Genomic DNA, 15,341 nt, shown 5'->3' on the forward strand with positions numbered 1-15,341 from the left:
GCAAAATAAAAAGAAACTATTGTAATACATGTGAAAAACACTTTGAGACATAAATACAATAGTTCAAGAGACTTACTTAAAATGGAAGAATATGCCAAGTGAGATAAACAAAGATGTTAATGAGAGTCCATGACCTATCAGTGCCAAGTAGAACAAGTTCATTGCGGTCTGCAACACAACAGACAATAGAATCATGGAATGTTTATATTACAAGCCAATTCACATTTGTTTATTCATCTCAAGCCATTGTAGTGTTCTTCTTCATACCCGTCTTCCTTCAGTAGTGTGCAAATTACATCTGGTGAAATTTGTCCAGGTTCGGTTGCTCTCGGGATGCAGGAACCACTGCCCACTTTCTGTACATATTTTGGTGACCATTTCTGCACAGAGTAAAAGAGTATGATGATGGTGCCAAGTTTGCACTGACATTTAAAAATTTAAAAATCAAACCATAAAATTTAGAACCAACACAAACAAGAAGTACACAAAAATATATCTATCTATCTATCAATCTATCTATCTAGAACTGTTGAATATGGATAGAACTGTTGTGAATTTAGCAGAAATGTTTTAGGGCACATAAGAACACTTATACACAGATAGAAGTAAATGAGTCCCGATGTGTTTATATCTGGTTCACTTTAAAAATATTTAAACAATAGTTAATTTTTCAGAGCATGATTTCCAAGATTACTGTAATGTCATTTTGTTTGTTTTTTTGAACACCTAACCCCACCCCTATGGCTAAACCCAACCAATAATATAACAAAAATACAACCAACCAACAATATAAAATACATAAGCAGAAACAATTACAGTCACAATAATTTATTCTAAAATTGACAAAAAAGCACTATATTCCAAATGACTCATGGTGCATTCAAAGTCTTCTGAAAGCATACGTTAGCGCTGTGTGAGGAAAAGAGTGAAATTGTAGGTTTAAATCACTGAAAGCCTTCCTCTATGTGAAGGCAGTCACATCTCATTCAAAAATATACATTTGTGCTCAAAAGTCTGCATACCCTGGCAGACACTGTGAAATTTTGGCATTGATTTTGAAAATATGACTGATCATGCAAAAAACTGTCTTTTATTTAAGGATAGTGATCATATGAAGCCATTTATTATCACATAGTCGTTTGGCTCCTTTTTAAATCATAATGATAACAGAAATCACCCAAATGGCCCTGATCAAAAGTTTACATACCCTTGAATGTTTGGCCTTGTTACAGACACACAAGGTCACTGTCCCACACCTGTGGCTTTTTAAATTGCAATTAGTGTCCGTGTATAAATAGTCAATGAGTTTGTTAGCTCTCACGTGGATGCACTGAGCAGGCTAGATACTGAGCCATGGGGAGCAGAAAAGAACTGTCAAAAGACCTGCATAACAAGGTAATGGAACTTTATAAAGATGGAAAAGGATATAAAAAGATATCCAAAGCCTTGAAAATGCCAGTCAGTACTGTCCAATCACTTATTAAGAAGTGGAAAATTCAGGGATCTCTTGATACCAAGCCAAGGTCAGGTAGACCAAGAAAGATTTCAGCCACAACTGCCAGAAGAACTGTTCAGGATACAAAGAAAAACCCACAGGTAACCTCAGGAGAAATACATGCTGCTCTGGAGAAAGATGGTGTGGTTTCTTCAAGGAGCAATATTTATACACAGACACTAATTGCAATTTAATGCAATTACTAATGCACTAATTGGAAATTAACCTTTAATAGTCACCTTGTGTGTCTGCAACAAGGCCAAACATTCAACGGTATGTAAACGTTTGATCAGGGCCATTTAGGTGATTTCTGTTACCATTAGGATTTAAAAAAGAGCCAAACAACTATGTGATAATAAATGGCTTCATATGATCACATATGAGTAAAAGACAGTTTTTTTTTTTTTTTGCATGATCAGTCATATTTTCAAAATCAATGCCAAAATTTCACAATTTCTGCCAGGGTATGCAAACTTTTGAGCACAACTGTATATCAAAACCTTTGCATCTTACAATCCGTCACAAGACACGTGAGAGCCAATGGCACATAACATCACTGGCGTAAAAGCTGTCGAAACACTTGTTGAGGCAGCACTTATGAATGTTTAAATGAGAGCGGATTGGGATCTGACTTAAATTTAGATCTGTTCACACATGGCCTCTTAAGATCTAGAATACAGCACACAAATAGCATGGATTATTTTGATGATCATTTTTATGGTGCTTTTCTCATATTCTGAGCTGCAACTCAGACTTCCTTTGTGTCCCATGGCAAAGAAAACAATGAACTAATAAGCAATAAATCAATCAATCAATGAGTTTATGTGGACAGAATTTTAATTTCATTTAATATAGCCTTGGATAAAGTATTGAGATCTTCCTAAATGAGTTAAATATGGCATCAGAGTGACAACGGACCAAGGAAGACATTTTGGTAGTGCAGGCAAAAAGTTGCTATGGGGACATATCGTTATGAGAGTGTGCTGTATATGTGATTAAAGTGATTAATACAAATTATTAGAGTGATTAATACCTTTATCGCAAAATCCATTTCAATTATCTCCCTGGACAAATGTTGTATTATGCACTTTTGACAACACATGTTCTTTTTCTTTCTTTCTTTCTTTTCTTTTTCTTTTTTTTTTTTTTTTTGCATTAGATTGTGGTCAAAATGAAAACTGAAAATCCCAACTATAGTAAGTTAATATTCAAAAGAATGCCTTTTATCAAAGTTTTAAAAGCCATTTAGCCTCGGAGTTTTGCATGATTTGACAGTGAGAGATGAGGTGGAAAAAAATTAACAACATTTTAACTCGCTGAGATAAATCAAAAGATAATGAAAGTATAAAATATTGGAAAGGGCTCAGATTCGAGGGAGAATGGATACGTATGCTGAACTGAAGTTAATTTATGTTCACCTGTGGGGTCAAAGTCCTGGAAATAGTCAGGGCAGTGTTGCTCAGAGGTGATGCCAGCATCAGCGTCATCCCAACATAACCATCCATCCCATGTCCTGTTGCACACTGGGCCAACTAGAGGTTTAAAAATAGACCAGAACACTTAATTGGTTTCTAAGAATTCCCACTTTAATGTGGGACTTTTCCATGAACTTTCCAGTTGTTTGTGATTACTGGAAAAGGATTTCTAAAAATCATTCAAACCATTAACATCGAAAAAATACATCAGCTTTACCACATTGTCAGGATACAGAATGATACATTTTCTTTGTCTCTGTCTTGTCATGACTGTACTACACTGTTGAGTGTTTACCTCTTCTGTCTGGATTGTTGTCCTTCATGATCTTCTGATAGCACTCAAACTGTGCAGTCACAATCTTGTTTCTGGTCACGCCAATGTCATGGTACACATTTTGAGGATGTTGTTGCTGGCTTTCGTTCACCTCAGGGCTGGCCAGAACGATAAGCTACATACAACAGGCACATACTGTATATGTTATATAAAGTAAAGTCTGATTTTAAAAGCAACTAGTGTTGGCAAGCTTCAGGGTTCCTACACCTTTTGACCAATGAATTTCCATGACTTCATTAATTTTTTATTTACCCATTTTCTGCGTTCTAAGTCCTCGTGGTGTCGTAGTGACTCGCCTCAATCCGGGTGGCGGAGCACAAATCTCAGTTGCCTCCGTGTCTGAGACCGTCAATCCTCGCATCTTATCATGTGGCTTGTTGAGCGCGTTACCGCGGAGAATAGCGTGAGCGCACAACTCACCACGTGCCCCACCGAGAGCGAGAACCACATTTTAGCAACCACGAGAAGGTTACCCCATGTGACTCTACCCTCCCTAGCAACCGGGCTAATTTGGTTGCTTAGGAGACCTGGCTGGAGTCACACAGCATGCCCTGGATTTGAACTCGCGACTTCAGGGGTGGTAGTCAGCGTCAATACTCGCTGAGCTACCCAGGCCCCCCCATGACTTCATTATTACTGTAAATTTTTAGCAATCATTTTATAGAGATTGAACTCACAAAGAGCAATTTCTAGTCAATTAAGTATTTTACTGATTAACATAACTAGAAAACTTTATATTCACCACAGACATTTTGAGGATTTTCTTAATTTCAATGATTTTTTCAGTCCTGAAAATCACAATTTTAAAATTCCCTGATATTCCCATCTACGTGAAAGCCCTGAAGATTCTGTCATGTAAACTAAACATTCTATGATATAGGTAAATATAAATTAAAATACTGCCTTAATTTTTTTTAATTTAAAGTTTTCCCACAAGATCAAAAAATGTAAAAATCCTGTCTCATACCATCTTAATCCACATTTTAAAGCCACTCATAATATAATACATAATTATATGCAAATATTATAGTGCTTAACATCAAAACAAATCTCCCTATCTCCTATTCTGTATTTCACATTAGCAGCTCCTTCGGTTTTGCTAAATCTGTCAACATGAGATGACAAAGACATTAACCTACAAAAGGTTCCAAAATCATGTAGATGCTTATAAATGGCAAGTATTTTGGGAATTTTTTCACCTCTGTGACAGATCCGAGCAGAAACAGGTAAACCATCCAACAGCTAGCTATTATCTTCTTTGTCATTTCCAATGATCCACTATTGATCTGCAAGGAAGAGAAATTCAATAAAACACTGCACAGATATAAGGGCTCTTTGGCTGTTATTGACACAAGCAGAAGTACTTGTCTTCTGTTCTAGCCTATTGCAAACATAGACTCACACCCCACACAAACATATACACATACAAATCAATCAAGCCGGACACACTCAGCTGCTAAAAAAAATCCATAATGTTGTTCATGTAGCACTGATCATCACATATGGAAGTAGGACTGAGTGATATAGCTAAAAATATCTCAATATTCTTTTAGCTTTAATATATATTAGCCTAATATATATTAGCCTAATATATATATATATATATATATATATATATATATATATATATATATATATATATACACAAACCACACTCGTCTTGCTTGACACTAGCGACAGCACAAGCTGAGAGCGTATTCTTGCATTCAAACAGCTGGACGGATCGCAATTTCAAATGCATGAACCTCGAGATGTCTTTTCCTAAGTTTCAAACTACGTTTAACTTGACACAGCGACCTAAAAACACTGTGTCAGTGACGCAATGCAACCAAAGTGAGATGCTCCAAAAGTGTTCATCTTAAGCATGTGTATATTGATGCTGAGAAAAGCCCTCATTATAAATCAATTTCAGACAGATTGATGAATTCATTTGCAAAATGACTAACTGTTATATATATATATATATATATATATATATATATATATATATATATATATATATATATATATTTCTTATTATTTAATTATAACTATTTATAATGATCAAAAATTATATATTAAATTATTGCCTTTCTCAGCAAATATTTATAAATGTGATTATTTGTGATTAATTCGATTAATTAATTGGCATCTTATGTAATAAATTTGATTAAAATTTGTAATCGACTGACAGCTCTTAAATGCTGTGTATATGTGTGTGTGTGTGTGTGTGTGTGTGTGTGTGTGTATACAGTCATGGGGAAAAGAAAGGACACCCTCCTTGAATTCTATAGTTTTACGTATCAGGACATATTAAAAATCATCTGGTCCTTAGCAGGTCTTAAAATAAGGTAAATACAACCTCAGATGAACAACAACACATGACATGACATATTACACCATGTCTTGATTTATTTAACAAAAATTAAGCCAAAATGGAAAAGCCATGTGTGAAAAACTAAGTACATCTTATGATTCAATAGCTTGTAGAATGATCTTTAGCAGCAATAACTTCAAGTAATCGTTTTCTGTATGACTTTATCAGTCTCTCACATCGTTGTGGAGGAATTTTGGCCCACTCTTCTTTACAACGTTGATTCAGTTCATTGAGGTTTGCGGGCATTCGTTTATGCACAGTTCTCTTAAGGTCCCGCAACAGCATTTCAATCAAGTTGAGGTCTGGACTTTGACTGGGCCATTGCAACACCTTGATTCTTTTCTTTTTCAGACATTCTGTTGTAGATTTGCTGGTGTGCTTGGGATCATTGTCCTATTGCATGACCCAATTTCGCCCAAGCTTTAGCTGTCAGACAGATGGCCTCACATTTGACTCTAGAATACTTTGGTATACAGAGGAGTTCATGGTCGACTCAATGACTGCAAGGTGCCCAGGTCCTGTGGCTGCAAAACAAGCCCAAATCATCACCCCTCCACCACCGTGCTTGACAGTTGGTATGAGCTGTTTGCTGGTATGATATGCTGTGTTTGGTTTTCACCAAACGTGGCGCTGTACATTATGGCCAAACATCTCCACTTTGGTCTCGTCTGTCCAAAGGACATTGTTCCAGAAGTCTTGTGGTTTGTTCAGATGCAATTTTGCAAACCTAAGCCGTGCTGCCATATTCTTTTTAAAGAGAAGAGGCTTTTTCCTGGCAGCCCTTCCAAACAAACCATACTTGTTTAGTCTTTTTCTAATTGTACTGTCATGAACTTTTAACATGTTAACTGAGGCCTGTAGAGTCTGAGATGTAACTCTTGGGTTTTTTGCAATTTCTCTGAGCATTGCACAGTCTGACCTTGGGGTGAATTTGCTGGAACGTCCACTCCTGGGAAGACTGTCAACTGTCTTGGATATTTTCCACTTGTGAATAATCTTTCTTACTGTAGAATGATGAACTTTAAATTGTTAGGAAATGGCCTTATAACCCTTCCCAGACTGATGGGCAGCAACAATTGCTTCTCTAAGATCATTGCTGATGTCTTTCCTCCTTGGCATTGTGTTAACACACACCTGAATGCTCCAGACCAGCAAACTGCTAAAACTTCAGCTTTTATAGAGGTGGTCACACTTGCTGATGATTAGTTAATCAAGGAAATTTGATTAGCAGCACCTGGCTACTACTTAGCCTCTTAATTCCTATGGAAGCAGTAAGGGTGTACTTAGATTTTCACACATGGATTCTCCATTTTGACTTTATTTTTGTTAAATAAATCATGACACTGTGTAATATGTCATGTGTTGTTGTTCATCTGAGGTTGTATTTACCTAATTTTAAGACCTGCTAAGGACCGGATGATTTTTATTATGTCCTGATATGTAAAACCATAGAATTCAAGGAGAGTGTACTTTCTTTTTCCCATGACTGTATATATATATATATATATATATATATATATATGTGTGTGTGTGTGTGTGTGTGTGTGTGTGTGTGTGTGTCTTCAACAAGCATGTACTAACATTAAAATACATACAATACAATGTTTTACTGCATGTTGTTCTGCAAAATTTTCACAAGATTCACATTTGCTGCTACTGAGGTTGAGGTACGGTTAGGTTTAGTAGAAGGATTAGGGTTAACAGTGTAAATAGAGATGCAATTAAATACAGGTAATCTAAATGTGAGTACAATGCAACAACACATTTACATAAGAGGCATATTGTATCCAATGCTTAAGTACACAGTAGTTAAAGAAACCTAATATAAAGTGGGTACACACACACAAACACACACTGGTGCGGCTATACTTATGAGGACTCTCCATAGACATAATGATTTTTATACTGTACAAACTATAGATTCTTTCCCCTAACCCTAACCCTGCCCCTAAACCTAACCCTCACAAAAACGTTCTGCATTTTAACATTTTCAACAAAAAAAAAAAAAAAAAAAAAAAAAGCGATTTGAATAATGGGGACACTAGAAATGTCCTCATAAACCACATTTATAGCATAATACCTTTGTAATTACCAGTTTGTAACCTAAAAAAATGCCCTCGTAAACCACCCAAATCCGTCCATACACACCAATTTCCATTCTGGTATGTAACACCCCCTTTCCTTAAAGTTTCTGAAACCCCTGATATGACAAAATAATGCCCCTTGACTGCTCATATGGGGGGTATGGCATTTCTTCAGGTCTATTTGGACTTACTCTTATCGTATCACGTCTCACTCTAGCGGGAGAGAAGTGGAGGCGGGGGATTGCAAATTAGAAACAGACTGGAAAACCAGTTGTTCTGTTACACACAATGCAGCACATCATGAAACTGGCAGATCCCACAGGGCCACTGAAAGAACAGTGTGTTGCTGCGTCATTGGCTGTAGCTGAAATAATGCTATGTTTACTTTTCCATTTGAGGGAATAAACATGCAGGTTACTGCCAAAGAGCCTTTGTGAGCCATTCTGCAAACTGGCCTCGCTGATATCGGTACTCTATTTATATCTACACTATTTTATCTTCTGCTTATGTATGCACTATTTGAACAAACAGCAGGTTTTTTTTTTTCATGCTGATACAAGCACAATGGAGGAAATTATCTGAAATTGTATGAAATTACCACATTTTGGTCATTTTGAGCACTTGACAGATAAATAAACTGAGTAATTGACTACTTAGGGGTCAGGGGAAAAGGAACAAGTTGTGTGATACAATCACAGCCAATCAGAAGATATGTGATATTTAGAGTACAATTTTGGACCAATTAGATTTCATAATAAAATAATGAAATTGTCAGGTAAGACAAAAACCTTACATGCAAGAGATACTGTATTTTTTATTACTTGTTGCTTTATCACATCACACCTGGTTAAAACATGGTGTCAGATGGATGTCCATTGTATGGCTGGGCGATAGGATAAGCTCTTCATAAGCGCTTAATTTGCTTCTCATCTGACACTCGCATCTGTGTTTCAAGTGAATGTCACACGCTATCTCTGGATAGTCCAGCAGGCTTCCCGATATTTGTGCTCCAGTGACAGGAGATGCAGAGCGGGATCAATTGCACAAAGACCACAAAACTTATGTGATCCATTTGAATTAGATGAAAGCTACAACACTGTTGTGTGCCAAAATAAAGTGTTTTTAAACTAAACATCACCTTTACTTAAATTCTGTTCGAAAGATATTACATTTTAGTAAACAAACCGGCCATGTTTGCCTTCAGATATTCATATATTCTCAACATATACAGTACTGTGCAAAAGTTTTAGGCACTTGTGAAAAATGTTGCATAGTGAGGATGTCTTCAAAAATAATGCCATAAATAGTTTTCATTTATCACTTAATGTCATACAAAGTCCAGTAAACATAAAAAAAGCTAAATCAATATTTGGTGTGACCACTTTTGCCTTTAAAACAGCACCAATTCTCCTAGGTACACATGGACCAAGCTTCTTGGAGAATTCGCCACAGTTCTTCTATCTATTTAGGCTGTCTCAATTGCTTCTGTCTCATTATGTAATCTCACACTGACACGATGTTCAGTGGGGGGCATGACATCTGTTGCAGGGCTCCCTGTTCTTCTATTCTAATCCTTTCTATTTGCAAAAGTAATGTTTGTGAGTCAAAATCAAAAGTAACAGTCAGTATCTGGTGTGACCACCAGCTGCATTAAGTAATTCAGTGCATCTCCTCATGGACTGCACCAGATTTGCATCTTTCTTTTGGTGTTTTTCAGAGTCAGTAGAAAGGTCTCTTTAGTGTCCTACATTTTTATAACTGTGACCTTAATTGCCTACCGTCTGTAAGCTGTTAGTGTCTTAACGACCATTCCACAGGTGCATGTTCATTCATTGTTTATGGTTCATTGAACAAGCATGGAAAACATTGTTTAAACCCTTTATAATAAAGATCTGTAAAGTTATTTGGATTTTTACAAAATTATCTTTAAAAGGGACATTTCTTTTTTTGCTGAGTATATATATATATATATATATTCACTTTATAATTATTTAAATATTTAATTCACTGACTGGAATAGTAATCATGCCAGCAGACATTGATATGGCTGTTTATACAATTTATTCAGCCCCGCCCCTTTTCCGTGATCCACTCTTCCGAATTTTGTCATCTAACTTCCTGTTTGTATTGAAGCTACTAAGAAGAGTTGATAAAAATGGATTATGTGTGGGAGCACAGAAAATATTTTTCACCAAGAGTTAATGAGTCTACACAGCACCCCTTTACTACGTGAAAATGCTAGTGAGGCATTTTTTCTGTCACTCGTTTTTTTTCACCCGCGGAGGTAAATTGAGCCTGGCAGATAAATTCTGATTCCTGACAGATATGATACACTGCACTTTTTCCCAATACAAGCATTTAATTGTTATACTTGTAATTCTGCTTAATTTCAAATTGTTAATAATTTGTGTTCAAATGTAGTTGATATGAAATTTCCAACAGTGACAACTCACATTATTACACATGCAAGTTCAACATTAAAGAAAATTACAATTGCACTTTTTAAAATTAATTTGTCACCCTACATTTTTTAGAGGCTTAAATGTGATTAAAATTGTTGTAAACGGAATATAAACAAAACATACACTTTCACATGTGTATGCGTGTATAAATATAGTGTCAACTAGAGTTGGGGTACTCAAGTTCAGACTCGGACTCGAGTCCAATTTTAATGGACATGGACATGTCACGGACTCAGATGCATTTTTACTCGGACTTCACTCGGTCTCGAGCCTTTAGGACTCGGGATTTTTTTCCATGGCATTTGTGATGCAATGACAAACAAACAAGCAAACAAATAACATTACATAGGGTGGCCATAAATCCTCTTTTTACCAGACACGTCCTCTTTTTCAGACCTGAAAAAAGCGTCTGGCCAAGATTTCAAAATTGCCTCTAAATGTCCAGCTTTGTTTTAATAAAGATGTGCTCTATACAATTAGTACTATTATATATTCTGTGTATTTGATACTGCGCATCCGTTTTCACGTGTATGTGTCCTTGTGTGTGATTCTGGCTGAGAGCGCCAGCACGCACACTTTCAAAGTACTTTCTCTCTCTCGCCCGCGCACAAGCTGCATTATTGTTTTAATATTATATATTTTTTTTTAAATTACAATTTATTAAATGTATTAAACACACTGGATGTATTTAATTAATTACATTACATGTGTTTCACCCATCATTTTAGATAAAACTAAATTAATTGAATGGACAAATTGAAAATGAAGTAGAAAAAAAAAACTAAATTAAAATTTAAATAATAATGACTAACGCAGCTTTCACTTTCTTTAGTCTATGTTTGAGTGGAGGGGAAAAATCAACAAATAATTGAAAAAGTCAACACAACACAAGAAGTGTGTTGAAGGACAGTTTTGTCTTCATACACCTAAAGCATATGCTTTCATTCTGAAACCAATTTGAAGCTTGTTCAGCAAGAAACTAATCAAAAATGTGAATATGAAATGCAACACAGGTGTTTTTGCTGCGTTTATATCGACAAATAGTTTTTCTTAGTTGTGAAGGTTAAAATAAGGTTAAAATATTGATTTTGAGTTTACGGTTACAATTTGAATTCAGATCCATGAACAAATTCATTCAGACACGACTCGGACTGTTATGGACTCGGTCTTGAGTCCGACTCGGCCCCATTTGGACTCGGACTCGATTGTTTAAAGACTCGGACTTGACTCAGACTCAACTAAGGTGGACTCAAACCCAACACTAGTGTCAATCCTTCCCTGTCCCGATTTAACGCTCAAAAACTCTGCTTACCTTAACTATAACCCCATGGATAAATGACATGAGAAAATGGTCAGGTGTCATACAGAGATATTTTTAATGACTATGTGTTGTCTCTTGGAGTTTAATGAGCACAGAGGCACATCAGTACGTCCACAGCTTGAAGGTAGGATCTTGTGTATTTATGAATGAAGTACTCTTGGTTTAAAATCTCCCCGCTCAGCTTCCAGCTGTTATGACATCCCCTGAACACTTTAAAATACTCATAATAGCTTATGACAACTCTATAACCTGTAAATCCACTTTGCTATCTAATTACACTTTTACATAAACACCATAGATATCTATATAGAACCTCTAGAATGGAAGTTCCGAGACAAAATGTACAAGATGGCTGCGCGCTAGATTTTCTGGCGCATAAGTACAAAAGTAAATATGTAATACAAGTTTGTGTCTGTCATTGTATTTATGTGAATGTCATTTTACACATTTGTGACTATTTGTCTATAACTTTGAATTCAAAACACAGGTTTTTGATTATTGTCTGTGAGTGCAGATTGCAACATTCAACTTCATATTTTTATTTTTCAAGTATTCACATCATTGCTGTGAGTGTACATTTCAACTTACCAATACAAATATTTATTGTACAAGTTCTCAAATTCAAATCTACAAGCTCGAGTTTTGCAACTGATTTACCTTCATACATGCCCTTTAATCCTGCCCATACTGTGTTGAGCGCTGTTACCCTGAACTGCAATTTGCCGCTCCCTTCTAAGCAATCATACTGCAAGGTGAAGGTACTGCTCAAAACGGCATGATAATAAATCACAAAATGTTTGCGTATAGTTATTAGTGGACTTAGATTGGTGTAAAATCAAGTCACAGAATTTATGTCTTTTCATTGCTATCAATTCTGAATACTTGGGTAATCTTCCCCATCCCTAGTGGAAATGTAAATTGATGATAAATAAGCCCATTTCAGAAAATGTAATGAAATAAAATATGATAAAAAAGTTGAGAAGTTGGATAAGGCCACCCCACTTCCAATGTGAGTACTTCAGTGCCATTGAAGGAATTAAATATGTGAACTAATCAGTGTTGGGTAAGTTACTAAAAAAAAAGTAATTAATTACTAACTACTAATTACATTTTCTACAGTGTAATTAGATTACTGTACTAATTACTCTGTCTGAAAAGTAATTTCATTATTTATTACTTTCTAAAACCCTTATCAACCTCGACCAGATGAAAAATACAAGGATAGACATGAAATTGTTCTTTTAATTCTTTCAAATAAATCATATAAAATTAAATAAATTATTCATAAACTGGCCAAAAATTTAAGGCTGCATTAAATTAGAAAACATACATTTTAACATTAGATGTTAAATTTCAATTTTAAATTCACTATTTTATATAGAATTGTTCTATAGTCTATACAGTATTTAACACAATTACATCATAAGTAACTGTAATTAAATTGCTGAAAAATTAAGAATAATCCCTTACTTTTTCAATGAAAAAGTAATTTAATTACAGTAATTAATTACTTAGTAATTCATTACACCCAACACTGAAACTAATGCATAACTAATTTGATTTATGATTAAAAATAAGAAACACAGCAATCGTTAACTCTCATACTTCCAGAAAGATAAGGCCACAGTGAGAAAAAAATAATCATTCCTTCTGCAAGATTAAGGCAAAGGTATTATATTATGATTGTATTATGATAATGATAACACTTAACCCTGGACTATTACTGTTGTGAACAAGTTGTCAAAATACTTTAAAGGGATAGTTCACACAAAAAAAAAAAAAAAAAAAAAAAAAAAAAAAATTCTGTCTTCATTTACTCACTCTCATGTTGTTCCAAACCTGCATGACTTTCTTGTCACCTTGGAGCATAAAAAAAAAAAAAAAAAATATGTTAGGCAGAACGTTAGCCTCAGTCACCATTACCTTTCATTGCATATTTTATCCATACAATTGAAGTCAACAGTGACTAAGGCTGTCATTCTGCCTTAAGTCCATTTTTGTGTTCCACGGTAGAAATAAACTCATATTGGAGTGAAACAACATGAGGTTGAGCAAATGATGAAAGAATTGTAACTTTTAGGTGAATTATCCCTAAAGGTGAGTTTTGGGGTTGTGAATAAGAAGAGGGTGTCAGTGCAATATTTCTCTTTTCCAGTATGCTTTCTTGTGACACATAAAGTGGATAACAATTCTGAATGAAAAGGAAATCATCGAGGACTAAGTAGACGCACGCTCCTTTGAGTGATGACCAGTCGTGTCCATCCTTCCTCACTCTTCCAAACAGAAATCCAATAATGTTTCCTTTAATACAATGATGTTGGGACCATTATTCATGAGAGAATAAGACACAATTTCCTTGTCTGCAAGCTGGCAGGCTGATAAATGCCTGAGCACTCAAACTTTTTTGCTTGTGTGTTAACTTATCACAATTGCAATCGATAGACAAAAAGATCAATTTGTCTCATAATACCTCATCAGGATATATAAGACATTAAGGTGTGTGTTACTTATTAACACAACTATATCATACATTCATTGATCACTCATAGGAAGTCTGTTTATTTACATAAGACTACGGAGGGTAGAATTCAAATAAGAGATCTTAACATTATTAATTCTACAACAAAGTTATTATACACTACCAGTAAAAAGTTTGGCACAAACCTCATTCTTTATTATTACTATTTTCCACATTTTAGAGTAATTGTAGTGTTGGGTTTAAGTCCACCTTGGTCAAGTCTCAGTCAAGTCCGTGTCTTTAAACAATCGAGTCCGAGTCGAGTCCGAGTCCCAAAAGGGGCCAAGTCAGACTCAAGACCGAGTCCATAACAGGCCGAGTCCGAGTTGAGTCCGAATGAATCTGAATTCATATTGTAACGTAAACTCAACATCAATATTTTACGATTATTTTAACTTTCACAACTAAGAAAACAATTGTCAATGTAAATGTAACAATAACACCTCTATATTTTCTGATGAGTTTCCTGCTGAACAAACTTCAAAGTGGATTCAGAATGAAAGCATATGCTTTAGGTGTATGAAGACAAAACTGTCCTTCAACACACTTCTTATTGCGTTCTGTTGACATTTCAGTTATTTGCTGCTTTTTCCCCTCCACTCAGACATAAACTAAAGAAAGTGAAACCTCAATCAACAACATTTGTGACATAATATTGATTATCACAAAAAAATAATTTCGTTCCTCCTTTTCTTTAAAAAAAAAAAAAAAAAGCAAAAATCTGTCACAGTAAGGTACTTACAGTACAATGGAAGTGAATGGGGAAAAATGAAAGTGAATGTGGCCAATTTTGGAGAGTTTAAAAGGAAGAAATGTGAAGATTATAATTTTATAAAAGCACTTAAATTAATTATTGTTAAAACTCATGTATTACTTGAGCTGTAAAGTTGTTTAAATAGTCATTTTTACAGTCGTTTTAGGGTTTGTTGACATTACATTGTCAGGGCAAATAAGTTGTAAAATTGGCTATAATTTTACACAGAAAAGGTTAGTAAGTGATTTTATCACACTATAATCGTGTTTACATGCATATCCTTTACGTCTTGTGGCTAAACTTTTGAAACAGTAAGTATTTTAATGTTTAAAATTGGCCGCATTCATTTCCATTTTAAGTGCCTCACTGTATATCCGATTTATGCTTTTTTTTTAAAGAAAAGGAGGGTCGAGTCAAAATTAATTTTTGTGGTAATCAACATTATGCCACAAATGTTGATTAAGCTTAACTTGTATTGAACCCAGAATATTCCTTTGAGTGCCTGTACTATGTAAAATGTGCAGTGTAGCTGTCTGAATGTG

At 35.1% G+C, this 15,341-nt stretch overlaps 1 protein-coding gene across 3 annotated transcripts in view; it reads right to left on the reverse strand.

The window, feature by feature from the left end:
- The window catches only part of LOC127447918 (calcitonin gene-related peptide type 1 receptor), a 62,971-nt gene that overhangs the window by 9,563 nt on the left and 38,067 nt on the right, over positions 1 to 15,341 (reverse strand). For 2 of the 3 annotated variants that reach the window (XM_051710122.1, XM_051710123.1), the window contains exons 2-6: positions 4,504 to 4,590; positions 3,266 to 3,419; positions 2,914 to 3,027; positions 268 to 380; positions 77 to 168 (exon numbers count right to left, since the gene is read on the reverse strand). In XM_051710122.1, the coding sequence (XP_051566082.1) occupies positions 77 to 168; positions 268 to 380; positions 2,914 to 3,027; positions 3,266 to 3,419; positions 4,504 to 4,590 (560 nt within the window). Of the gene's footprint in view, positions 1 to 76; positions 169 to 267; positions 381 to 2,913; positions 3,028 to 3,265; positions 3,420 to 3,556; positions 4,591 to 15,341 lie in introns of all 3 variants that reach the window. The other variant, XM_051710124.1, reaches the window with a different exon arrangement.

This window comes from Myxocyprinus asiaticus, chromosome 11 (assembly GCF_019703515.2).
Source record: "Myxocyprinus asiaticus isolate MX2 ecotype Aquarium Trade chromosome 11, UBuf_Myxa_2, whole genome shotgun sequence".
Classification (NCBI taxonomy): domain Eukaryota; kingdom Metazoa; phylum Chordata; class Actinopteri; order Cypriniformes; family Catostomidae; genus Myxocyprinus; species Myxocyprinus asiaticus.